The following is a 27,536-nucleotide window of genomic DNA, read 5'->3' on the forward strand; positions in this document are numbered from 1 at the left end:
AAAATATTGTCATCAAACATGTTAAAGAACAGAAGAAGATTTATGGACTTGATTTATTTTGGTTTCAAAATAGCTTTTGACACTACAAAGCCACCCGCACTGAGAATGACTCACGCCACTATATAATCAAGAATTCCTTTCTGACATCTGAGAAGTGTGTCTGACTTCATCAGAGAACTTGATAGGGCCTGCAGCATGCAGAAAATCTCACTGTAATGACAAAGAGTTGTCAAACCTATGTAAGAAACTATAGATCCACATGAGGGACAAACCATACAACTGCAACAGCAACAGTATAAATCTTCATATACTAATGCTGCTCCATACAGACAGACGGCTCTACAAATATTATATCAGCTTCATCTAACTAACCCACAGACCGACCTGCATCAGGCATGACTGTGACGTGATATACAGACCAGAGGCAGAGGCAGACAGTGACATACATTTACCATTGCACATGGCATTGCATACAAAAAAGGGACCGTGACTTTTTAAAAAATTTGAATATTTTGAGATTGTTGCACATTCAGTCCTCATGATGAATACTAATATGAAGGGTCTCTTATAAAGCACCTTATAGCTCATATTGTTTAACCATTCAAGTAACTGGAAGTTGGCAAACAGCTGAAAAGTAAAGTACACAGATGTATAGTAGGAGCACAATGCATTTTGCTCCTGCCAGCAGCCTGTCTGAGTCATTTTACTGGTGTCAGTTACTTGAGTTGCATGGCATTAAGGGTCAGTCTGAAGTCTGAAGCCTTATTGACTCAGAGCAAAAAGGATGTGGGCTCAATTCCCAGACTTGGCACTGTGTTAATACTTATTCCTGTAAGATCTTTTCTCTATGTCATTGCATTCATCTCATTTCAAGGAAGAACATCACTTCAAGTAAATAGTTATCTATAATTTGAGCTTCCATACATTTTCCATACATGAGATCAAAATATTTAAAGACAATCATATTTTTTTGTCTGATTTAAAAAAACATAAACTTCTATCATAAACCTTTTTATAAACTACAAAAAACATAAACTAAAAGTAAAAGGAGGATATTGCGAGGATTTTTTTTTTTTTTTTAGCAAACTTCAGCTGGTCTGCAAAATCACCTCTGATATCACTGTACCATTTAGTGGTACAAAAAACAAAATCTTTTCATAAACAAATGGCATATTTCATTTGGTCATTCACTTTAATTTGTAGAGAAGGCATGTCATTTTAAGATTAAGTCTGTAATCACTCAGTGTTGTGAGTACAAAATTGTTTTCACATTACACACTCACTGCAATAGGGGATCCTTCAAAGTGTCCTTTGAGATACTGTCAGACTGTTTACTTAATGTTTTGTAAACATAATGAGGGAAATAAGCTCCATTTAATTGACACAAACATTGATATGGTGGGAAGTTCTCACAACCAAACAAATATAAGATAAGGAAACTGATGACTAAACCATATAAACATACACACACTCATATATATATCTATATATATATTTATAGATATATATTCAAATTGAAGGTATTTGTATCTTTCAGGATTCAGAAATCATTTATTTACTCTGTTATCTGATATGTTGCAGAATAAGAAGTTATGAGAAGTTATTACAGGTTTTAAATGCAAAAGCTGTATTAAATTCTGAGTGGCAAAAGGTCGATGCACTTAAAATGTTTTTTAGTCTGAGTACTTTTATAGCACTTCTTTCATTGTGGTGAAGTATTTTCCCATTAGTGGACCATCTGTGAGGGGCTTCTCCTGTAGTGTGCATGGGGAGGTGGTTTAGTGTGGCAGATGCTGCGGTGCACACACACGTTACTTCCTGCCGTCTGTGTGTGTTAGTGTGTGTGTCAGTCAGTCAGTGTGTGTGTGTGTGCTGACAGCGGCAGAGGAGCCGCTGCTCCCTGCGCTGCTCTCGGGAGAAACGCGGCCGACGGATTATCCTGCTCGGTAACGTTAGCTCGTCGGCTAACGGTCGAGGCAGCAACCGGGACGGAGCATGAGAAGCTGCCGGAGCCAGTGAAAGTCAGTCAGGGCTCAGTCTGGACTTTAATGTGCGAAAATAGACGCCAAGGATCATGCCGTCCCCCAAGACGGGAACTTTTGAACTGTAGGATTTCCAAAGGGGGTTAGCTTAGGGGCTAGCGAGGCTGCAAACTACTTTAATTGGCTTTGGACTCAATGGCTCAGGTTTGTTTTTCCCTGTCATAGCGACATCTCGGAAAATTAAATCGGGGACAGGCCCCGTGAACTTCATGACAAACCAAAGCTCGGCTCTGAAGACGAGACTGGCCAAGGAGCGAAAATGAAGAAGCAGTTCAATCGGATGAAGCAGCTCGCCAATCAGACAGTTGGCAGGCGAGTATGGAGTCTGAAGCCTGGACTAGTTACTGGCTGAAGCTCCCCACAGCTAGCTAACTCACTAACTAACTAACTCACTAACTCACTAAGGCACTAAGGCACTTTTCATTTTGTCCTGCCTGCCGACCAGTGTCGATATAATTTAACTCCAAACATTCACTCTACTTTTCCTAAACTTGCTTCTACCAGCTGTGTCAATGTTCTTCAGCTTAGTCTTTCCCGAATGAATCACTTGTTTTTCAGGACAACAAGGCTTTAGGACATGAGGCTGTTAATTAAAACGGGATGGGAGAGTGTTAATGTTAAATGCTTTGCTGTGTGTGTGTGTGTGTGTGTGTGTCTCACTGCTGTCTAAACCCAGCCAGATGTCCTGTTTTACAGAGTGAGCCAGCTATCTACGCACTGTTAGCACTGTGTCATGTCATGGGAAACAAACAGCAGCCAGGTGTTATTATTTAACCAATTTTTTACTTGGATCTGTCACTGTCTTGTGTTTTGTAGGTTTTATTCTGCTTCTATAATTTGCCCAGTTTGGAAAATTGCAGATCAGAAAACATGGGACCAAGGTGGACAGATTTAAGGGATGCACTGAAAGAAAGGGACAAATGTGGACTGTTGACATTTCCCCACCCCAATCAACACATAACTGTATGCCTTTTTCCAACAGCCTTTGTGTGGAAGCACAACATAGCTGTTGTTGGCTAATTGAGTTTGTAGTTTAAGATGTGCACGTCTGACAGTGACGTAAGATAAGATACCTCTAGGGGAAGAAAATATATACGGTGATTGGGTTTTGAAAGCTGGCACTGGTTGATGTTTATGACAGTATGCTGGTACATTTCCTTCCACAGCCCAAAGACATGCAGTTTGGTGTTAGGTTAGTTGGAGACTCTAAATCACCTGTAGGTGTAGTGATCCATCCAGGGTGTACAATGCTTGTCCCCCAATATCAGCTGCATTGACTCCAGTCCTGAACCGTGACCCTGGATGTTTATCTGTTCCTAGCTAGGGGTCAGACCTTTGCTGCCCAGTTCCTCTCTGCTGCAGAGTTCAGTGGGTAAAAGGAACTGAGTTAGACAGGACCAACATGCAGTGGACTGGCTGTTTATATATTCTGCGAATTTCACATCAGATTTCACTTTCACTTTGTGCTGATAATGATGAAGTGGAAGAAAGAGTTGCTCCATTGTGAAAGAGATGCAGTCATCTACTTTAAAGCAAGTAAGAGATGAATTTGTTTAAGTGATGGACCAATGTGCCTGGGTGCTTTAAAAGCATCATCTCTCTCACTGGACACCAACCTAATGACTCAGTCGATTTCTTAATGACCAAGCTACTAGACAATCTGATCCACTTTCAGAATAGAGTTCTTATTCCCAAGAATGAGAACATGCTCGGCAGTGATGAGGCATGCCAGCTAGTGCCATTATGCTGTTGTGTGATGATGCTGTCCTTGTGTAACGGGATACCGAAAGTAGTGGTAGCTTCTAGTAGCGATAGTATTGGATGGTTCTGGATAAGGCTGTAAACAGTAATGTGTCATCCTCGAATAAGTGGATGCAGCGTTGCTGTTTGTTTCTGCATTTTAAAGATCTTGGAAAGACTCATTCATTTTTATTATTGTATTTATTAATGCACCAAATCTTGCCCTTCAAATTGTGGGTGCAACGTAGTTTCTGCTTTTGATGTATTATAAATGAAAATTGACTTGTTTGTGATAGATTTGATGGCATTCAAACAAATCAGAGGTAAGCTGAATAGCTACCACAACATCTCTGCAGTGGTTATTTGATGGAAATACTATCAGCAGAGTCTACGAAGAAAATCTGCTCTTGTAATGTTCCTACAGACAAACTGAAGACTGAAAGAAATCAGGACAGCTGAAATAATTTCCTCTCTGCACTGTACCTCTAATAAATAAGGACTGGAGACAGTGTAATGCAGAAAGCAGACATTTGCATGTGTGTGTGTGGGCAGACGTTGCTTGCGCTTTTCCGGGCAAATGTAACTTTATCAAACTCACATACTTGTCTTCCTGAGGAGTGAACTATCAGAGGTTGGATCAGCAAGCACACTCTGCTTTGTCCATTAAGTTTGTGCCTGCTTATGCATCTGCGTCTGCAAAAAGTTTGGAGCTCAGTAGGCCCCTCTCCGCTGCCCCCTGGGTTCCTGCGATTGTGCGAAGGCAGAACACAGTGTCCAGGCAGCAGCCGCTCTGAGGAAATCTCTCCTCCTCCTCTTACAAACAGGAAACTGCCTCCCAGAGACACAACAGTGATTTCTAGAGAAAAGGAAAAAGAGAAAGACGTTGAGAAATTGATGTAAAGGGAGACAGTGAAACTGAGGTGCAGGAGACAACAGCACCATGTCAGGGAACACATGAGGAGTTTTATCGCTTTTGGAAGGTTATTTCACTTTTCAGTCTTTGAACTCTCTACCTATATGTGCATGTTTGCTGAAGGTTAACATGGTAGGACAGAAACATGTTTAAACACATGAATACAGTGTGTAAGACTGTTACTGCTCTCTGCTTACAAAACAAAGTCACGCTCATGCTCCACATATTCAGGATGAGGTCACATTTTTTGCAGTGTACAGGTGATATTTAAGAGTTTGGTCTTTTTGTGTTTTGATGTGATAATCTGTTTCAGTAGCTGAGTAACTTGATTTGATTATTTCTCCGGTTGACATGAGCGATGTTTTCCTACACCAGAGTAAATATAGTCAGTCAGTCAGTATGGTGATGAGCTTATCACAACCTCTGTGGTTGCCAAAGCAGGGTCAACAAAATCCCACAAAGCCCCACTGCAAGAGAGAGAAGTGATAAATTTCCCTCAGAGCTTCTCCAACTGTCCCTCACAGTTTATCATTCGCTGGTATTATAAACAGCTGTATTATATAATCCTTTTTAATACCATATCCTTCAACTTCAATATCCTGACTAGCACAGTGCTGTGAGATGTAATGGACATCTATTGTATTTGGTAGTTCTCGATTGACACGAGGCAGAGCCGAGCTGAAAGTTCGCCACTGGGTGCCACAAAAATGTCACTGTTGAGTCAAGGAGGACAGGTGAGTCGCCTGGTGCCACGAGGACAGCGAGCTGTGTCAACTGTGATGCCTTTGTGATCATTTCTGGTTTCAGGCAAATGATAAATATCAAAGATATTAAAAAACAAAAACTGCTTAATGCTGGGCAGTCTTAACTAGATGACGTACCTCATGTGACAGGTTTTAACAAACTAAATGGAAAACCTAAAGATATTTGAGTAGTGTTGGACTTAAAAGGAACTTTAACATCACTTGAGTCTGACCAAAATGAAATTCTCCAGCAGTCTTGATAATCAACAGTGAGTTTTCTTAGTCAAAAATCATATTTATTTGCTACAGTTTCTCACTCCAGCTTCTCAAATTTAATGATTTCCTGCTTTTCCTTGTCTTATCTGTTAGTTTACTAAATATCTCTGGGTTCTGGACTGCTGTTGAGGAAAAAAACAGGCAGTTATGAGGTATTATGTGGTGTTGTGGAAAAGTCTGAAGTAAATTTTTTAAAAACTATTTTCTGCTGTTTTATGTACAAAATAATTCAGCGGTAATGAAAATAATCCTTAGCTGTGACCCTAAACAATGTCATACCCTTGACTATTGTTTGTTACAACAGAGGGGCATAAGCATCTGCCCTGAAGGAAGCATCCTGCTTAGTCATGATGTACATGTTATGCCTTGATCTAACCTTCTACCACACACTGGAGCAGCGTCCTTCAGTTTCCACCTCTGTGTTTTGCTCAGTCTTGAGCAGGTTGGATGTTAGCATAGCAGCTCACATGATCAGCCACACCAGGGAGGTTGCATGGGTTGAGTCACCTATTATCTCCTTGTTCCTTTCATCTAGGTCCAGTATCCATTACCTTATGCCATGAACTGCCAACTGTTGCAGCCATAAGAGGCACGCCCCCCCCCCCCCCATCAGCCCGCTTATTGTGTTGAGCGGCCAGTAACAGCCACTCTATTGTGCTTATGGCTGCAGTATTCACTTACTCCCCTTCCACTTTGATAGTAGGTTTCCGTGGTTACCATTCCACGCCAGCAGCCACGGCTGTGCGGCAAGCATCTCTTGCTGTTGAGGAGTCACATGTAGAGCACAGTGACACACTTTCCTCCATAGGCTGCAGCACGGCTGAGGCGGTGATGGGGTCAGCTCTCTTTGCTCTGGGTCATCTGATGCCAGCAAAACAATTGTTGTTTGTCCTCTGCCCAGGCTGCACACGCCCTATTTTTGCCTCTGTGACACTGTACTTTTTGGGTTTGTGCAACTGTTGCTTCTAGGAGCAACACCCAGGTTAGGGCAATATTTGCAAATGTCATGTGAACACCCACCACAGATTTTCTTGTTCATAGCCCCGTCAGTGAGCAGTAACTCAATTAACAGAGAAGGATTTGCTCGTCAAGCTTTTATATTACTCTTGGCATGTACACAGTTTAGTCTGGTTCCCTTTGGTGTTTTGATTAGATTGAGCTCATGAGCCACAGAGTTTGTTAAGTGGACCAGATGCAAAGTGCTAGAGTTTGAACAGAATTGGCAATGGTGCTGGGAAAAACTGCACTTTTGTTGTTGTTGTTTTTGCAGCACTCTAATACCTCAGTGTTCTTGGTATATTCTTATTTGCTTTGTCCTGTAGAATATTACAACCCCTTTGCACAATAAGCCAAGTAACATATAGTGTAAACATATGGAGGAAGTGAAGTTAAGTCAAGTAATATTTGTGTGCATGTAAACATTACTGTGGGGTCATATGGTGTCTGATCTGCAGGCATGTATTCATCAAAGTCTTCATGATTCTTTAAGATCAGGCCCTCAACAAGACCACATAGAGGCTCCAGCATGTAGTCTACACCAGAACATGAATTCCACATTCAGTATGTGTGCATGCTATAGATTGTAGTGTTTGTGGCTTTTTTTTTTTTTTTTTTTTTGACAATTTAACCCCCTCTCACCCATCTCCACATTCTCAATGTTTCTATTTCTTTCCTCAGCCTGAAACTGCTGTCCCCTCTGTCTCACTGTTTCCCCCTGCCTCTGTGCTGTAATTGAAAGCAGCTGTGATGAGGTTACTATAGTTCATACAGAGCAGTTTTTAGAGGGTTGCCCAAGCGTTGTTTAGAGCTGCAGTTACTCGAGACGCTCTCTTCGGTTAGGAGGCTGTACGTGAGCGTGGAAAAGTTTGCACAGTTGTTAGATGCATCACAACCAATATTAACTGCATGGTTTTAATGTTGGGTGGAGGTAAAGAGGCAGGAAAGTTTGACAGTAAGAGGCAGTTTAGAGTCGTGCAAGTGCAGTATGTGGGAGAAAAGGGGGTACAGACAGAAAGCTAGACTGTAAGAGTATATCATAGAAAGTATATGCAGACTTTTTTTGCATACAAAGTCTTGTCAAAGAGCATTTAGGAACTAGCTCACATCAAAAGCCATCTAACCAGGGCTACAACTAGCAATTATTTTAAATGCTTTAAATGCACACAAACATTTATATTATTGTTACTGATAGTTTTAAATATATATCGTACGTCATATCCTTTCACAGTGTGATGTTATGCACATGACTAATGTTTTGGGAAAATCATTCTCATTCATCATGTTTATAATGTTTAGTTCTGTAGTTCTAAAATTTGCTGATGAGGAAATTCCCAGTGATGCACTGAGATATAGGTTGATACTTTATTGATCCCGAAGGAAATTCCAGATATAGTGTCAGACCTTTTTAAGCAGACAGGGTGCTGTGCAGACAAGAGTGTCATAATAAATTCTGTTTTTCTGCCATCATGTCATGGCTGCCTGGGGATTCTAGCTCTGTGGCGGCCTGTGACCTCACAGTACATTTCATATAAATGATCCTAATGAGCTCCACAGAGTGAGGTATAAAGATTTTAAATTTGGGAACATGAGAGCACAGGTATCAGATCATTAATGCTTGTTGGTAATAAACCTGAGTTGAGGTACAGGGAGAATAAAAATTGGATCTCTAGAAATTCTCCAGTACATTTTAAATTTTATTGCACATACACATCAAAAATATTGGAGTAGTGTGGGTGTTATTGTGTCATAATACAACACTTATATCTAGAAAAATACTCATGGAAGTGTATCACAATTACAATCTTAAGAAGTTGCAAATAAGACAAAGCACAATTTTCCTCTCAATGGCCACAGAAGCCACCAGCCTGTGTGAAGGCGTTAATAAGCAACATGAGCCTGTGTTTCCCAGGCTTCTCCCTTTAAGTGAATCTAATCTGTCTGACCTTGTCAAGCCTGACTATTAGTTGACTATTAATAGGCTCAGGCAGAGCAAGGCTGTGTGACTACCCTGTGCACAACACGGTGAGCCCAGCTTAAGGACTTCACGGCACGCTGAGTGCGATGCACACCTTGTAGCATAAAGCTACATTACAGGACACAATTCAAGCAGCTGCAGTAGTGAAGTTTGGAGAGGGACTATGTTTTGCCTTGGCCTCCAACCTGGATACCAGCCTTGTTGATCCATGGCAACAAACTAAACGGACCCACCCTCCTTTGAAACATTCCCACAGACACTGACTAGTGACTCTATTTTTTGAAGCATAGTGTGGAAACCAGTCTTTCAGGAGAAGTACTCAGTAGTGTGGTAGATGTTTTCACCGTGACTGTGAGCACAGCAGCCCTGACGTGTAACTGCTTATCTGCTATTGGTGTGTGTTTTTTGCTAACCTGTGTGCCTCCTGTTGTCTTTTCTCACCCGCAGGGCGGAGAAAACAGAAGTCCTCAGCGATGACCTGTTACAGGTAAATCATTAATCTGCCTGTAGACCTCTTAAAACTGAAATAGCTGCATCTTCCAAACACCTTCACGAGTATTTATGTGTAATTATCTGATAATGTCAGTTGTTTTATGCTCTCCATTGGGCAATCAGGAAGCTTTTGAAATGAAGAGTACACTGAATCCAGCACTCTGCCATAAGGAACTGTTGTTTGGGGGGGGGGAAAGCAATATATCAAGCCCAATGCCACATCATTGTGTTGCAACTCTTTTTACCTGTGCAGGTTTTAAATATAAGGTGACGGTTCTGTTTATCTCCACATGGTTGTGCAGAAAATTGCCTGTGTGGCTTTAGACATATTTTAGATCCACATTCGTCTTTTGAAATGCCAGAAACATAGATCTTTAGTTTACATCCTTTATTTCTGCTTTATAAAAAATGTCTTTAGTGCATGTTAAGAGGGCAGTGAATTACCATGTGCCATTTAGTCCTGTCAGTCTGTGGGTTTTGTTTCAGACTGCATGATGCCAGTGGCAGGTAAATCACCTAGTAAACCTATTGCTTTGCTTGGAGGTGTATTAATCATTGATGAGGCTTGGTGTCTTTTATAGTCTGAATAAAAACTTCATCACAATTATTACCTGACTTGTTTCTTTAGTAATGATGCCCTAGAAAGAAATGAATGTGCCTTACTGATTCATACACAAACAGTCAGTCATTCAGTTTATGTTATTTCTCACGAACTCATGGTTGACTGCCACACAGGCCTTCTATAACAATGAGGGTCTCCAATCTGCACAGAAGTCAGCAGAGCTCTGGGTCTGTCAGTTAGCTCTGTGCATGAAAGCTGTCGGCGCAAGGATTTTCCCAGAGAAAGCTATCTCAAGCCTCTGAAGCCATCCAAGGCCGGCAGCAGGTGGGACAAAATACTGGCTGCCCAGCAAAGACATTCCAGCGATACAGATCATCTTTGCGTGTGAATGGGCGGCATCTGAGATGTTCAAACAAACTCGCCTGGCTTTATATTACTCCCCTTAGAAGACCCGCGGTGTCCGACACCCTCTATTCTTCTAATTCCTCACCCCGCCTTGTATTGTAGCCGGATGATAAACAAACACTTCTGACAGATCTTTTAATAGCTTCCTCTCTGTCGTGGTTTGAAAATAACATGGGTCTAGTATGGGCAAATATGAGTGACAGCTAGGAGTGTTTGGTTTAGTCAGACTGAGTTGGTCGAACGCAAGTGGACAAGAGAACAGTGGTGACAGAAAGTCCGGAGAGAGGACGTTATGGCTGACAGTTGACTCGCACTCTTCCTCAAAGACACAATTGTTTGGCCTCTGTCTGGAAATCTGCCACTGTGACTCTGTGGGCTACGTTTCTCACTTCATTGTTGCTTGATAAAGCAAAAAGAGAGAGAGGGATGGAGAGATAGAAATCAGTTGAGCCCTTAATTCCTGACTTGACTTGCTGCAAGACTAAAATTCTCACTTTTTCCCCTTAGTTTATTTGGAAAAACTAACCTGAAATGTTTGGTTCAGTGTTTATATTGAAAATGTGTCACTCTTCTTTTTCCAGTTTCCCACTTCTTCTTACCACAGATTTTCACAGCTTCGAAAGTGATTATAATCTCATTTAAGTTGACCTTTGGAATCGGATTCTAAGATTCAGCAGCTGCAGTTGCACCAAACCACCTCTGGATAGTCAGCTCAAGGGTCGTCACTGGTGGTTCCAGTGTTTCGTCCCATTTGCATCTTATGTGGCCTGTGTTTGCCTTATTCTTAGCCCCTCCGTCTCAGGGCCTTATTTGTATGTGGTCCTCAAGGGTGCCAAAGAGTCACCCAGCAGTCATATGCCAGCTGTCCGTTCCTTGCTGCTTGCACCCCATCCACAGTAGGGTGCCACAGAAATACTCCACAAATACCTGGGTGCCTGCAAACACGCCCTTGTGGGTGTGTGTAATAGTATCAGCCAGCTGTCTTGAAGAATCTTTGGTGTATATCCGTAATGCAAGCAGATGCCCCGTGTACTGTCAGTCACTCACTAAAATAATTCCACCTTAGTATATCATTCAGAGTTATTTGTGTTCATTCTGGATGTGTCCAGACATGTTAACATTCCTTCTCTTAGGAACCAATAAACAAACACAGGCACAGACAGAAATTTTTCTGTCTTCTTCTTCTTCTCCTCTTCGGTTTGTCCAACTTAGCGTCGGGATTCCCTGCTCCGTGACGCGTCATGGGATCGACCAGCTGTTGACCTCATCACATAGCAGGAGGAAAAACACACCCTGCTGCTTTCCAGCTCCTTTTGGCCTGCATATTTAATTTTTTTATTTTGAGTCTATGACATTGTGTGTCTAACCCCATTTTGATACAATGAAAGGAAGACACTACAGTATTCCAGGTGCCGTGTAACCCAAACATTTCCAATATACTCACACAGGAATTTGGTTCCTCTTAGAGCGCAGGGAGGGGAATCCCCTGCTTGTTTTGTATCAGGTACCCACTGAGCTGAGTCTTAAGCAGTACTCCCAAGCCTGCAGTCTGTGGAAATGGTGTGTGAGTGTTTATCTGTGTATACTTGTATGGCCAACAGTACTGAGTTTATAACTCTCCCAGTTATACTATGGGAGTGAGGACATTTTGGAAAAGTGTCATTTTCTACTGAGACACTATCAAAGGGCTGTTTAAGTGTTGAAGGTGAGGGTGAGGGTATGGGAAGGAATTTAGTTGTGATGCATTATGTCAGCCAGTGTCCTGACAAAGATAGCTCTACAAACGTGTGTGTTTAGTAAGTTTGTATTTGACCCAGCTGTTTTGGGAATACCGGGGGGCCAGCATGGGTCACGAATGACGTAAGAGCGGGAGAACGGGGGGTTGCAGCAGCACACGGAGGCGGATATCTGCAGTGGAATGCCTGAGTTCCCACTTCATGCTGTTTTTGGAACACAATTGTGTGGTATTCAGTTGATCCTCCCTCTGCATTTGTCTCTCTCCATTTCTGCTCGTGTTGCCCTCTGGACCTCAGTGTTCCAATTTATATTTGGAACATTGTTTGTCCCAGCTCTTGACTACATGTTTGTCTCTTTCGAAACTTTCTGTTGTCAGTTGTGCTTTTCATTTTTAAAGAAACGGACACTCCTGTCAAGTTGCATATACCTGTAGGCAGCTTTTAACTTTCCCACGAGCACTGGCATGTAAACCCGTTCTTTACATCATCAGACGCTGTTGGCCAGACTTTTAAGTAGGCTTGAGCAGTAACTTGCAATGATCGGCGACAGTCAGCCGATCAATGTTGGCGCTGTCCCTGTCAGGCACCTGGCACGACAGGGACAGTGAATAGTCGTCCTGCAAAGCTTCAGCTGGCCTCTGTCCTTTAGCCAGGATAGCTGTGGCTCCCATCAATGCTAGTATTATATCTCAACCTAAAAGCACAGAGTGGATCTGTGCAGTCAGGCTAGTAGACAGGAGAAAGTCTGTGTAATCAGAAAGGCCTTTTTAAAGCCAAACTACCCTTCGCTCTCCGTCACAGGCCAGTGACCGTTCCTATGGAGACACTTCCGATGAGTCATGTGTTTCAGAGATGATGTTTCAACTTTGTTCTGCAGGGATGGACCTTATCAGTCATGCTCGAACTTTGACCCTGGACTCCCTAAGGCTAGCTGCAAATTAAATCCATGCATGGAACAGGACCCTATTAGCTATTGACGGTGCAGACGCACTGTGGAGTTTGTTTATGGAGACAAGTTAATGTTGATGATGATGAAATTAAGCAAAAAATAGAGAAATCTAAAGACTGCTGGGCATGTGTATTTGTGGTACATGTACTGGAACAGTCATGGGAGGATGTAGTCCATTCCAAGTGCTGAGGTTTATCAAGATAAGATGTGCTGGGTTGTGATTCTTTTTGAATTAGAAAAAGTCACACCTCTACAGCCAAATGTTTAACTTTTAGCAGAATTAACTTGCCGTCCTGTCATCTCACTCTGAGGTGACTTGATGACAGATATTTCCTAATCTGCTCCTGCTTTTCTTGGCTGCTCCACAGATTGAACGACGCATGGAGTTGGTGCGTGTGGTGTCCCACAACACACACAAAAGGATGGTGTCCTGCCTACAGGGACACATTGGTGCGGATGCAGAGAAGAGACATGTAAGAGATCAAAAAATCCTTTGCTACAACTCCAGTTTACCTTCAGCAGAGTTAACAAAACCAGTCAGCTAATAACTTAATCACCTCCCACACATGTTTTGAGTTTAGTGTAAAGTGTCTGCAGCAGGCCTACAGTCTGTGATCTCTCTTTTGTGTTTTCTACCCCACACGACCAAAAAATGCACAACAGTCCGTACCACGACTCTATACAGGAAATGGGCAGGTAAAAACGCTGATTGCTTATTCCGTCTCTCTGGTCCTCAGCACCACTTGCTCCATTTCCCATCCATGACATCTGTCATCTTTATTCACCTTCACGCATGACTCTTTTTAGCCTTTTGGGCTTCTCGGGTGAAAACAGGATGTCAAATGCTCTTAAATGTTCCTGCATAAACATAAACTGTGTAGCTGTAAAAATAAGCGCTAGCACTGTCATTATGATAGATGTCTCATTTCCCTAGTTTGTATCTTAAGCCCCATTTAACATCTGTATTTTCCTCCTTTGCTCGGAAAGTGCTCTTCCTCTTCCTGATTCTGAATTTACTGTTGATCACTGGAAAGTCCTTGGTGATTTTCCAGTGGCTTGAACGTCAAATGCTGAGGCTTCTGTTTAGAAAGGGATTCTTTGAAACGGTGTTTGCAGTAGTTCAATAGAAATCTAATCTGTCTGCATCTGTCTCACACACACAGAAAAAACTTCCTCTGACAGCATTATCCCAAGCGATGGTGGAAGGTGGAAACCAACTGGGAGAGGAGTCCTTGATAGGGTGAGTTTATGATTGATTGACATGCCACAAAGCCAGGTGCTCCTCTTTGGCAACTGTTGCTACACCAGAGCAGATGCACCCATGAGAGTGTGAAATATGAGGCTTTGTATTGAGGGCAGGCATACTGCCCGGTTTTTGTTTTCTGTTCAAAGCTATTTCATGAGGATCAGGTCATTCATTGTGACTGAGTGACACCCAGAAAACAGGACCAGACAGTTTGTAGTTGAGGATCTAGAAAGTGAATTTCTCAGATCTACACCATGCAGCCATGTGTCTGTCTGGAAATAATGAGGAAGGGAAAGTACATCAGTAGTTCTGCTATTCATGTGAACTTTCAGCTATGCTGTTATGTATTTTTTTTCTATGTCAGGTCTTAGGGGTTTCATTGCCGGAAAGACTGTGGCCCAAAACCCTGATCCATGACTGTGGATGAATGTAGCCCAGGCCACAGTGTACTCCAGCTAGAAATGACGGCATCATGTTGACCTGATTTTTGCCTTCAGTTATTGACTGGGAACAGAGGAAGAGCTGGTGGCACCAATGTCGTGAGGGTGCAAAGGGCTCAAATCCTCACATAAGTGTGCTGATGTGAAAATGAGGCATGAATGTGACTGTTGTATGATTTTAACACTCTTCTCTCTCTTTGTGCTGATGTACGTGTGTTGACAGGAAGATGATGGAAGTGTGCGGTGAGGCAGAGAATCGTCTGGCATCAGAACTGATGCAACATGAGCTGCAGATAGAGAAGGATGTTCTGGATCCTCTCAGTCAGCTAGCAGAGGTAGGAAACCTCTCATGCTCTGGACATAACAGTTGATAAGTTAAATGTTTCAAAGCCCTCTCATAGCTCTGTTTAATGTACAGTCATTCATTCCTATACTTGCTTTCTTTGGTGTAAGTCGTACTGAAAAATGATTAGTTAGCTTCTTTTGGGAAGTTAATGAACTACAGCTTCTAGGCTAAAGTCACAATGATGAAAACACATTTTCGATATTGGCTAGTTTTGGTAATGAGATCCTGTAATGCAGGAGAAGTCAAAACAAAATGGAGTGGCTTGAAACTTATTATAATAATTTTGTGCAGTAAAATATAAGTGTTGTTTAGAAGCACTGCAAACACATCAGTTCTAGTGTTTTCTGTAATTCTACAGTTAAAAAGGCTAAAGATGGATCAGCAGAATGATCTTACTTATCCAGGAGGTGCAGAAAGCTATGTTTTTAGTTATGCTCAACTTTGTGTGTTTTGGGTTTTTTTTTTTTTTTTGTTACAGGTGGACATCCCCAACATCCTGAAGCAGAGGAAACAGCTGGCTAAATTAGTGCTGGACTACGATTCTGCCCGAGCAAGGTTTGTCTGTCTGCAGCTCACTCTGTCCCATCTCTTCATCCATACTGATTCATTTGGAAAACACACACATGGAACAGGGACTTTGAGTCCACGTTAATCCTTTCAAATTTCACATTGTGTTTCTCTTTCATGTGAATAGCATCACCCCACCTTCCACTTTGCCTTTGTCTCTCCACCCTCAGATGGTTGCAGGCAACCAAGTCGATAATCTCAGGAACAAACACTCAAGCACTGACGGCAAAGGCAGACCTGCTGAAAGAGGAAGTGGATGAGGCCATGAACAAAGTGGAGCTTTGCAAGGTAACCAGTGTGCTTGCAGGTGACCCATGCAGCATTATGTCGACACCTACTGCTTCATTATGGTTTTATTTATCAAGTTTAGTGCATACCACCACTGACTGTACAATCAGGATTAAATTACAACCTTAGTCTCTTTGATCCTGAATGCATAGGTCAAAGGTCATATACCCTTTTGGAGTAAAAGACTAGTCATATATTTGGGGGAAAAAAATGTCAGCAAAATCATCTCAGCAACTTGACAACTGTGACCCAATTAGCTGATGCACATAAGTAACTGAAAATGCCCTGTCAGTTCTGTGCGTGTGTTTATGTCCACTGAGTTGAGTCACTGGTGAGTTTTATTGTGTAAAGGCTGCGTGATGTGTCAGGTTTTCTGTCCAGGAAGCTCTGGTGCCTGTTTCCCCTTCATAAGTTCTCCCACCCAGCCTCACAGAGTCCTGCCAACAGCAGGAGGATTTATGACTCATATAGTTCCTAGCTGACCACTGACATTTACCATTGTGCCACCTGAAATATGCATTCTTTGATGGAGGACACAGTGTAACTGATGTATACCTGTAATAAACCTAGACTGGATTATTACTGGATTATTAGTTTAGTTCAGCAATTCTGCCTTTTTCTTTTAACTGTGTTTTTAATTTTCTACCCATTTTGACTTACTTTGGAAAGGTGCTACATAAAGTTTCTATTCCTGTGTTTCTTCTACAGGATCAACTTGCTGCAGACATGTACAGTTTTTTCTCAAAAGAAGGCGACTATGCCCGCTACTTCGTAACGGTGAGTGCAGCGTGTCAGCGAGGCAAAAGGGCGTTTGCACGATTTTCTGTGGGAATGTTCACAGCTGTGGAGTAACTGGGGAAACTTAGACTCAGCCAGTCAGTTTTTTTTTTTTTGTTTTTTTTTGTTGCTGTCACGCAATTCACTGTGTCTTGCTCTACTTAGCCCCCATCTATTTCCCTCTGTTTCTGTAGCTCTTAGAAGCTCAAGCTGATTATCACAGAAAGTCTCTCACCGTTCTGGAGAGTGTCTTGCCAACCATCCGGGATCAACAAGGTAGAGTGCATGCAGACATTCAGTGTTCTCTCTCACACACACACACACACACACACACACACACACACACACCCACACACACCCACCCACCCACACACCCATTTGACAAAATAAATGCTGTCTTTTTAAAAAAATGACACAAGAAGGCTCTGTGTTGTACATAACATGGGAGCTCTTGACCTCTTTCCTGGCGAATGTGTGTGCTCCTTTTTCCAAGTGGGTGCCCCTGTTTTTCTTTGTCTCCTGTGTTGTTTGGTGTCCCCTTTCAAACAAGCTTTATACAGATAGACAGTGTAGAAGGCATGTTTCATATTCAATTTCCCAGCGGGTTTAATAACTCAAACCTGCTCCTGCACCCTTCAGTTACCTGGATCTGGTGTGTTTTTCCAACTCACTATAAAGACCCCACCTATGGCCACAAATGGGTGTTCTCACAGTTTTTTCCATTTTACCAAAAAAAGCCTCGTCTCCAAGCTCACTCACTAGTTGTTTCTTTAGTTTCTTTCTTAAGTTGCAACTTGTTCAAGGAGCCTTTTTTTCTTGCACATATGTTTTAAACCAGAAAAGCCTGGTCTTCCAACATGTGGCGATGACTCACGAACCACACACACACACGCCCCCACCTCTTTTCACCCACCTGGGTTTGTTGCAGGCTCTCTCCCTTTCTCAATCTGCTGCACTTTAGCTCATACACACAAAAGTAGAGACAGGCAGCCAAACAGTCCTTCCTGCTGGTTGGGAGCATGTGGTTATTATCTGACAGCACCCTATGGGGGGACTGAGAACTGGCCCGAGGGAGAGTTGATGACCCAAAAATCTGTCGTCCAGACCAGATACGGTCTGGGCTATGTGCTGTTCTTTATTATTACTTTTTTTGCATAGCGGCATGACAGACAGGTCATACAAGTGATCTGCAACAGCTTCATTTACTGCACTTTCATTATTTCTTCAGATTTAAGAGAATGTGAAATGAAGTGTCACCAATAACTTTCCTTTTTTTTTTTTTTTGGATATTAGATTCATGGACGGAGAAGCCTGCGTTTGGCACTGGGCTGGACGAACACCTGAAAAGGAGCGGAAGAGAGATTGCGCTGCCAATAGAGGCCTGCGTCATGATGCTTTTAGAGACCGGCATGAAGGAAGAGGTAAAGAAGGAAGATAAATGTGAAAACACATACAACTTTCTAGACATTTTAAGTCATTGTCTCACTGTCATCAAGCTTGTTTTAGCAGCAGCCCACTGCTCCCGCCACACTGTATGTTAATCCCCGAGCACCAAAGTTAGCAACCATGTGACATTCAACAAACCAGTCACACTCAGTAAGCTAAAGAACTTGGTATTTCGCTTAGCAGGAGGTGGAGACCAAACCAGAGTTCCACTTAGATTTAATATTTGATTTACATGCAGACACACATCTCCTGTTAAATAATAATATTGCTGTGACAAGGCAGCTGTTTGCTAAGCTGTTATATAGCATGACAACTATAAACAGTGATAATGTGTAATTGCTGTAACCAGCAACAATCAACTTGGAGGAGGATTTATAACAGCTTATAAACTCATAACTAAAGCCCTCTACAGTATTTCATAACATGGAATATAATTCAGTTTGCTCAGCTGCTGTGTTCATTTATTTTGACATGGAAGTGTAAAAATAGCTGTCGCAGCTCATTAAAAGTCACATGGAGCTGTGGCTATGATTAGCAGCTCATTGACATAATTGAAATCAAGCCTTATACTGTTTGTTCACATGCACATGTTTAGACTGAAGGAGATGGGTGAACAGGCAAAATAGACACAGAAGGAAACGCCTACATTTCTGTAATGCTGTTCCAGAAAAAAATGTCACCCATTATGCTACAGCGGTGATTTATGAAATCTTAGTAACGTCCCCTCCCAAACAAATTAAGAATACAATAGAACCTACTTGTCCCGTCTGCCAATCCGATCTTTTTGTGTTTGTGCGCTGGTACAAAAAATTTGCTAGAGAGAGTGCAAGTGTTAAATGCATAGCAAGTGCAAGTGATGACTGTATAGAACACTGTGGCCTGTTCATTCCCTGGTGAGTCCAGTCTGTGTCATTATGGCATGAAGACAGCTTTTGTTTATGTGTCAAGTAAAGAGCTCACTGTGAGTGGAGGGAGTGGTTGTTTGTCTGCTTTAAGGTTTCATTATGTGCAATTGGCAGGGTGAGTTTATGTACTGAGTTTATACAGTATATATCTGTAATTAAGTATAGGAAAGTTTGTGTTTGACTGAAAGCACATCATCACGTCTGCATACTGAATGCCTGCATGTATCTTTGTTTTTTGTTGGCTAGTTATTTTACTATGGTTTATTTGTCTTTGTGTGTGTGCGTGTGTGTGTGTGTGTGTGTGCATGTGCGTGCGTGTGTGTGTGTGCGTCATCAGGGTCTATTCAGAATTGCAGCAGGGGCGTCCAAGCTGAAGAAGCTAAAGGCAGCACTGGACTGTTCCACCTCACAGCTGGAGGAGTTCTACTCTGACCCCCATGCTGTTGCTGGTACGCCACCAGACTCTTTCTTCATGTCTTTGTACATTAATTGGACCCAGTCTCTAATTTATATCAAAAATCCTTACTTTTTTACTTAGGAAATTTATTTGTGTATTAAAGCTGCTGTCTCTTTTTCAAGGTTTATATCTGCATTTCATTATTTTCTGAACAGCCTGAAATATAACAGAATTAATGTATGTCCTGTTTATTTGCCTGCAAAAGTGGCTGGAAAAATGTTAAATGTGTGGTTTCAGGAGCACTGAAGTCCTACCTGAGGGAACTCCCCGAACCTTTAATGACCTACCAGCTTTATGATGAATGGATCCAGGCATCCAGGCAAGGCTCCTAACTTTACCTCTGGAAATGAAATATACCAAATGTATATTCATCTGTCACTGGGCAGAAATAAGAAATAATGGAAATTTACAACAACCTGCAGAATGTGCCTGCTTTTAGTCATATTTTTTTTTTCTATCTTTCCAGTGTGTCAGATCCAGACAAGAGGCTCCAGGCACTCTGGCTTGTGTGTGATCAACTACCAAAGAACAATAAAACCAATCTGAGGTTAGCTGATTCCACCTACTGAGAATGCTGTGATTCTCCTGTTGTACCTATGTCCACCAACTCCTGCGTTTTCTTGCAGGTACCTGGTGAAGTTCTTAGCTAAACTGGCTCAGGAGAGTGACGTGAATAAAATGACTCCTAGCAACATCGCCATTGTCCTGGGACCTAATCTGCTCTGGGCCAAGACTGAGGGGTGAGAGGGGACTGGGAGGCAGGGCAGGATGAAAATAGTCTTGGGGTGGTGAAGTGGGTTTCTGTTATTTGAGCTTCTTTCAGAGTGCCCTTTATTATGTTGGGATGAATTTTTGCTCATCTATGTGTGTGCACTCAGGAGTCTGGCTGAGATGGCTGCAGCTACCTCTGTGCACGTGGTGGCCATTGTGGAGCCCATCATCCAGCACGCTGACTGGTTCTTTCCTGAGGGTATATTCTGTTTGTTTGTTTGTTTTTTCTATGTGTCTTTCTTTGTTTCCACTTAGTTTGTGCAGAACGGCCAAGTCGTCTAATTCTATAACTATATCTTATGGTATAGACCTGATGATAGGCCCAAGCCTGGCATAATACTCTGGGTAAAAATAAGGAAACTTGCAAAGTATGTCCATTGACATTTGCCTCCTCTTACCCAGACAAGCTTTTTGTTTTGGTGTTTCCTGCATTTGGTTTTGGTTACAAACTCCCTAACATGCCACATCATAGCTCCCACAGATGAAGACCAAGACCTTACATGGTCTAGTGGGCTGTCCAATAAACATCAGTCTCAGTGCACCCTTAGCTGAGAATATCAGTGTTTTTAAGGCCTTTCTACAAGATGTAGCCCCTTTCCTTAAACTAGATACAGTGTACTGGTTTGGGTTGGTAAGTCTTGTCTTTTCTGTTCCTACAGATGTGGAGTTCAATGTGTCCGGCATGTTTGTGATGCCCATGCCTGTAGCCAACCACAACAGCTTAGAATATGACTGTAGCACCATTGAGAGGAAGAGGCCTGGCAGCATGGTGGGACCAGAGAATGATACAGCACGCAAAGACAAGTAACCCACCTGCACTTTCTCTGTAGCTTCTTTGAGAACCTACTAGATTCCACATTTTCTCTGTTCCCACAACTTTGATTAATTAGCTCAGTTAATTAATTTGGGAACAACTTTGCCTTTAATCCAGTTGCTTTTTCTGGTCCCTTGCTTTTGCTTCTAGTAAATGTTGCTCTAAACTTGAATCCCGTTTTTTTTTATAAAAAAAAAAAAAAAAAAAAAAAGCCTTAACACTGTTTTTACTCACTTTTGTCTGTGTAGTCTGGGCTTAGGGTAATTCTCTGTCCTATAACTTTCTGATCAAAGGTGTTTCTGTTTTTCTGCTTCACTGTCTCCCTGCTCTACGTACGTAGCACCCCTAACAAGCACTCGGACCACAGCCTTCGTAGAGGCAGTAACACCTTAGGCAGAAAGCAGCATACTTCACCTGCCTTCCAGCCTCCTTTACCCCCTGTGGAGGCTCCAGGACAGGGGCACGGGGCCGGGCAGGTCTCCCAGGCCTCGGTTGAACCCCAACCGCAAGCTCCACCGGGGGGTTCAGGGCCTGATGGTGCCCAGCATAGTGTGGCACAGGGTTTGGCTGCTCCAGCAGCTGCTCAGCACACAGAGGAGCTCAGGTAAAAGCTGCTTCTGCTGCTGATGGGGGATGGATCAGCCACAGAGACAGATACACTTTTAAACTTTCAGTTTTGATGCTAGGAGAAGCCATTACCAGTTTCTCTGAGAGCAGATGAAGTCAGGCTGAAGTGGACCAGTAATGCATGTTTCACTGGTAGCTTGCAGACACTTCCTCCTCTTGGTCACTCTGGTTTAGCCCATTGTTTCTCCAGCAAAACCACAAGTTTTCTTACACCTCCACCAGTCCCAGCTATGCAGACTCGTCTGAAGTCAGCCCACAGAAACAGCACAACAATGGCTTCTGTCATTCTGCTAACAGCTGCTCTCAGGGCTTCTCGACTTCCCATCCCTCTGCTTTCCTCCCTAAATCAGTGGAATCAGCAGGAACGTCACTCTAACTGGCTCAAACTGCTTTGAAATGCCTGGACATTGGTGCCTGTTATGCAGCGGCTGAAGGGTGTCTTTGATTTCGCTGCTGAAAGGACAACATTCATGTCCAGACAGATAACAAGATTGTGTGCAGCATTTTTTCAGTCATGCAGACTCTGATAGGAAGGTGAATCTAGATGAGACACCGAGATTTCGTTTGTTTGTACTTGTTAGCGTTGCCTTACTCTGCACTGTTGTTTAATGATAATACTTACATAATAGTATTATAGTAATACAGTATATACTGTAAGAGCTCTAACCTTCAGTAGAAAGCATTCAGCAGTGGATGCTATTTTATGCCCAGAATTTGTTTTGTAGTTTTTAACAGGTTTTTCTTTTTTCATCCTAAAAAGCAACCTAAAGTCACGTGACTCCACACCCACCACGGCCCCCCTCATCCAGAGGAATGGCTCTGGAGGAGGGGGTACCGGGAACCCCGGGGGTGGATCCATGGGACCCAGTCCACATATGATGCGCAGAGGTGAGTCTCTACTATAGTCTGGCACAAAAGCTGAAATTTCTATTATAACGGTCAGATAGCAAGTTGGTTCTAAGAATGTTATTTATTTTGGGGAAGTTTCGGTAGAGAGGATGTGAATATGCTAAACCCCCACACTCCTATCAGCTACCAACATGTAGCCTGTCATAGTCTGCTTGGCTGGTGATCTTAATAAGCTCAGAAATCTGTATAAATTATCGGTTTTGAGAAATATTAACTTTAGTTAAATTAACTTCAGATTCAAAGGGAGACCATGCTTGCAGCCAGACTATTTATTTTACCATTTGTTGATGGACACTCCTGTTGTGTGTGTGTGTGTGTGTGTGTGTGTGTGTGTGTGTGTCTGTGTGTGTGTGTGTGTGTGTGTTGAATTGAGAACTATTCTTTTATAGAGTGTTGTTCTCAGCTCAGTGGAAACAGTTAAATGAAGTAGGATGTATAGTGTCTGGCAAGAAATGTTTTTCACCAATAATCACAAGATTCAACATTAACTTACAGGTACAAAGAAGCAGGCTCCTGCCCCCCCCCAAACCAAGCAACCCTCCTCCCAGCCAGCCCTGTAATTCAGCAATCCCCACGTCATCTTCATCCCAGTCCCTTAGCCCCACTCCCAGATCTAACCACTCGCCCACCTCGCCCACTTCTCCCACCTTGCAGCCATGCACCACGCCCAGACGCCACTTCATTAACCAGCCCCCAATCCAGGCACCCAGCCACCCACCTCCAGAGCCTCCGACACAGGCTAGCCCTCCAACGCAGCTCACATCCCTTGGTCAGCCTGGCGGAGACCAGCACAGCATGGACCCCTCGCCCCCAGACACCCCAACACCTCCAGGCACCCCTCCGCCCTCCACTACCACCCAGGATGCACCCGCCCCTCCGTCCCCGTCTCCCTATCAGTCGGGCTCACTCCCCAGGCCGCGGCCTGTCCCCAGACCACGGAACAGACCCAGCGTCCCACCTCCACCCCAGCCCACCACACTGCCCAGTGACACCAATGGGATCTGTGCCACTGCTTACAAAATGATGGGTGAGTGCCGTCTCCTTCATATTGTTTGCATGCAAAATGCTTTCTGTAAATCAATGACACTGCTGATACTAATGTGGTCTCTTAATAATAGTCCTGCACTGTAATACCTCCACAGGTTAAAGATGCACTAGTGAGAGGTTTGTTGTTAATTTTCACACTTGTTTCCTTTAAAACTCACTTATCACCATGGTCACTTTGTTCTGCCTGGTGCCTTTCAGATATTATTTTAACCCTGATGTACAGCTGTCATACTTTACTATAACCAATTGTCATAGAAGAATGATGTTCATGCTATGGAGACCTAAAGCTGTCGAATACGTAGAAAATCAGCAAAAGATAAAATGCATTCATGTTTCCATCCACAGCCCTTAGGCAAATATGTTGCATATTTTTTCATTGCTTTACAAACTCATTCTGTAGATGTTAAAGTTTGTGTTCCCTTGCCTGAGGTTCAGATTTCTGACAGTCACCCAGTGCACATCTTCATGAGCAGTAAAAGCCAGAATTAGGTGCTTCAATTTGAAACTAGGCCACCATATGACATGACAGCCTAGCATCAGGGCTATCATTTATCACCAGTATGTCACCTGTCACTCATCTTCATTTCCAATCACTGGTATATAACATTTCAGTAACATTGCAAGGGTTTGAAACTGATGTTCATACCAGATTTGCAGATTTGAATTCACAAACTGGTCATTTTCAAACCCTCCATTGTCAGTGGGTAGATCGTTTTCTTCTGTTTATTTTAATGTGAAGGATTTTATATTGTTCCTCATTGTAGGTGTTATTGTTTTGTTCAAGCATGTGGAACTCTGTCATGCTTGTTTAGAGCCTGTCATTAATATCCCAAACTAAAGAGTCAGTTTGTTTATGTTCAGAATGTGCAGTCAGCATGCTCGCAGCTTCTAACAAAACACACCTATTGCTCTGGCTCTCTTATAAACATTGTCTGCAGATGTTAACTGGGGATTTCTGGCACCATTTTCTCTAATGCACTATTTTCTCTAACTGCTGAATCCAAAACTGTTTTGCTGCATCATTACCCCAACATCATGCTTGTTGCTCAGCTGCACCGCTCGCTGACCAAACACTGCCACCTGCTGTTCAGGCCTCCACCCTGACAGAGCTGCCACTCACTGCTGGGCCTTTCTTGCTGTCTAAGCTATGGAAAATATTACACAGGCTCATCAGAGGGTAAAACTTCACCAGCTTTCATTGTTTTCATATTGCAGGATGAAGCTGCACATGTTTGTGATTGTTCCCATAAATGTGGGCATGGACAGCCTCTTTATCGTTTTGGGATGTTTATGTAGTGTTTTGTGCAAATGCCTGTATGCATGGAAACATCTCACTTCATAGCACAAGTGGTCACAGAAAAGATCTTTTCTAGTTGATTTGATCACATTCATTCATGTCTATTTAAAGATTCTGCTGTTCATGTTCTTATCTTTGTGCTCCATCTTGTGTCTTTGCTCTCTAGACTCTGCAATGTCCTTCAAAGGGCTGAGTCGAGCTTTGGTCCCTGAGCTCGCTGTAGACCAGCAGCCAGCGACCGCGCCTCCCTCCTCCCTGCCTCCTCTCAGAGACTGTGACCTGGATACTGAGAGCACTGTCCTATAAGGAGGAGACACTGACCCGCTCTTGTCCAGTAACACCCACCCCCACCACCACCACACACACACAGACTTGTGCACCCCTCATTTGGTCTGCTGCATCATCACAGCCGTCTTTAGAAAGGTCAACCTCTCCTCCCTGTCCAGCCTGAACGAAGGACTTTAACATGATATAATACACCTTCTGGCAGCCATGATGTTGATTCCTGACTGTTATTGTTTATGGTTGTAACGACAGAATTGACTGGTCGAGGTTAATGTGGCAGGGAACTGCCCCAGTGATGCATCCAATGATTTATGTGTTTGACTCTCAGCTTTTTGGCAGGGAAACCAAAGTATCTGAAACACTAACATTATAATACACATATTAACAGGTTCAGTTATTGAAATTCCAAATTCAGAAACTTGCTGTGTTCAGTTGTATGGCTTCTAATATGTCACGATTAGAGCTGAAAGTCAACTACTTTATCATTAATAACTAAATAATTAATATACCATCATTTTCAGAACTTTCTTAAGCAAGAATGCCAAAAATTCACTAATTCCAGTTTGTCAAATGTGAATATTTGCTTCACTTTCAATTAATGGAACTGAACTCACTCACAGTGTCACACGTCTGGCTTTGCTGGCTATTTACATTCAGAGCTCTCTTGACCTACATGATGGTGCCAGACCTGAAGAGGTGTAACATAAATGCTGCAATACATTCTCACACACACACACACACACTGCCATCTTAGTTTCTATGCTGCATTCCCCACAGAACAAGCTCCAGACAATCAGCAGCAAACAGTGGAGTGAGAGGAGCACACATTGAGCAGTAACACCATCACACAGCTTGTTAGTAGCAAGAGTGTGGATAGTGGCAGGGCTGTGACGGTGATAGGGATTGACAAAATAAGGGCTAACAACACTTATTTAGAGTTCGGTGTGAGGTGTTCTGTGTTTCCTAATAATGAAAAATGGCCTAAGGACAAAAAGTAAAAATTTAAAAAAAGCATTTCTGCAGCACAGGGAGGTGGGAGGCGCCAGGTGAAGTAGAAACCAAAACTGTTGTGCAAAGTGTAGCTGGTGACTGCAGGTTTCCAGTCGTCTCAAACACTTGATTTCTCCTTTTTTTGTATGGAAACCTCTCCCTCCCCCCAACTTGTATTTATTTACCAACTTCATAACACACATTCCCTGTGGCTTGACATAATTAATGCAGTCTTTTAATGTAATTCATGCCTTATCGGTTCCTCCCAGAACCATGTAAGAAGCATTATATATTTACTGTATGGAGGATATACTTGGCTCTTAGTTCTACTATATGTCCAAGAAGCTGTCTTGGCAGTAGTCACGTTTCAGGGATGTAAGGAAGGTGATTTGACCCTCTGCAATAGAAGCCATGTGTGGTTCTGTATTGTTCTGCAGGTCATGTATTTAAATGTCTTTTGGTTGATGTGTTTGGGTTTTCTGAGCAGAAGTAGCATGGTTAGCTACTCTCCCAGCCTGTACGCCATCACTCAGTGTTCTGCCTTTTTCTGTTCCATCTATCTTAGTGTTTTCTTTGGTGTTGGCTGGGCATTACACACAACAGGCTGAGTGAATGTAGTGAGAGGGCCGTGTTTTTGTTTTTTTTTTTTTTTATAAATCAGCCTCTGTATCTCCAACAGAAAGGCGCCTAAACAGCTGATGTTGCACTTGAGCACAGGCCAATGAGTGTTTTTTTTTTTTTTTTTAAATTTACGTCTTTCCCACTGAGCTGAGATTTCGCAGCGCTGTGAAACCTCAGTAGTGATGTGGTGTTAGAGCTTTCCAGGTCAAAAGATTTAAAAAAAAAAAAAAAAAAAAAAAGGCTTTTGTTGTATTTTCTGTGTAAACTTTGCTTTTTGGCCTCAGATGTAATGCAGAGTTCGGTTTTCCCAGAGAACCGACCCAATATGGTACCAATGGAGAAAGTCTTGGATGCCGCAGTTGCCCTGAAAACGAGTTTAGTTCCGTTTTTCAGAGACAATCAAGCGTCATAATTCCCTCCTTTCTCTCTTTGCTCCTGTACCTCGCTGCCTTATCCCTGTGCATCAAGAGAGCTCTCAAGGCTCTTTAAGACGAACAAATGCCATTAAACTAGAAATGATAATGCTGCATTTTTAAGCTCCATAGTTTTGTATGTATGCTGTCCCATGAGCTTAATTATGAAATAAAAACATGTAATACAAATGCTTGGTTATACCCCCTTCCCAAAGAAAATAAAGTATATCAAGAACCTATTTAAATGTACTGGAGGTTTATTGACTTGTCTACTATTTATTTCTGCATAACTTTAAATATAACTTCAAATATTCTTGTATGTGTGTGTTTAACACTCAAAAGAAATCATCACCCTGATTTGTCGTTCTGTGCTGTAGAAGAAGAAAATACTAATTCATTCCCGTCAGGAGGCACAAACAAGTCTGGCAATTTTTTTTTTTTTTTTACTTTCAGGCATG

At 42.5% G+C, this 27,536-nt stretch overlaps 1 protein-coding gene across 1 annotated transcript; it reads left to right on the forward strand.

Annotated features, from left to right (window-relative positions):
• Positions 1-1,865: 1,865 nt before the first annotated feature.
• On the forward strand, positions 1,866-27,317 carry arhgap17a (Rho GTPase activating protein 17a). Its single transcript, XM_026316436.2, is given in 21 exon segments — positions 1,866-2,354; positions 9,136-9,175; positions 13,201-13,305; positions 13,996-14,072; positions 14,742-14,853; positions 15,343-15,419; positions 15,602-15,719; positions 16,428-16,496; positions 16,691-16,772; positions 17,790-17,917; positions 19,185-19,296; positions 19,542-19,623; positions 19,771-19,851; positions 19,931-20,044; positions 20,183-20,274; positions 20,735-20,879; positions 21,230-21,493; positions 22,277-22,404; positions 22,921-22,943; positions 22,945-23,452; positions 24,936-27,317. Coding segments are annotated over 21 exon segments (2,550 nt in total). The 5' UTR covers positions 1,866-2,301; the 3' UTR covers positions 25,076-27,317.
• Positions 27,318-27,536: the final 219 nt, after the last annotated feature.

The sequence above is a fragment of the Mastacembelus armatus genome, chromosome 19 (assembly GCF_900324485.2).
Source record: "Mastacembelus armatus chromosome 19, fMasArm1.2, whole genome shotgun sequence".
Lineage (NCBI taxonomy): Eukaryota > Metazoa > Chordata > Actinopteri > Synbranchiformes > Mastacembelidae > Mastacembelus > Mastacembelus armatus.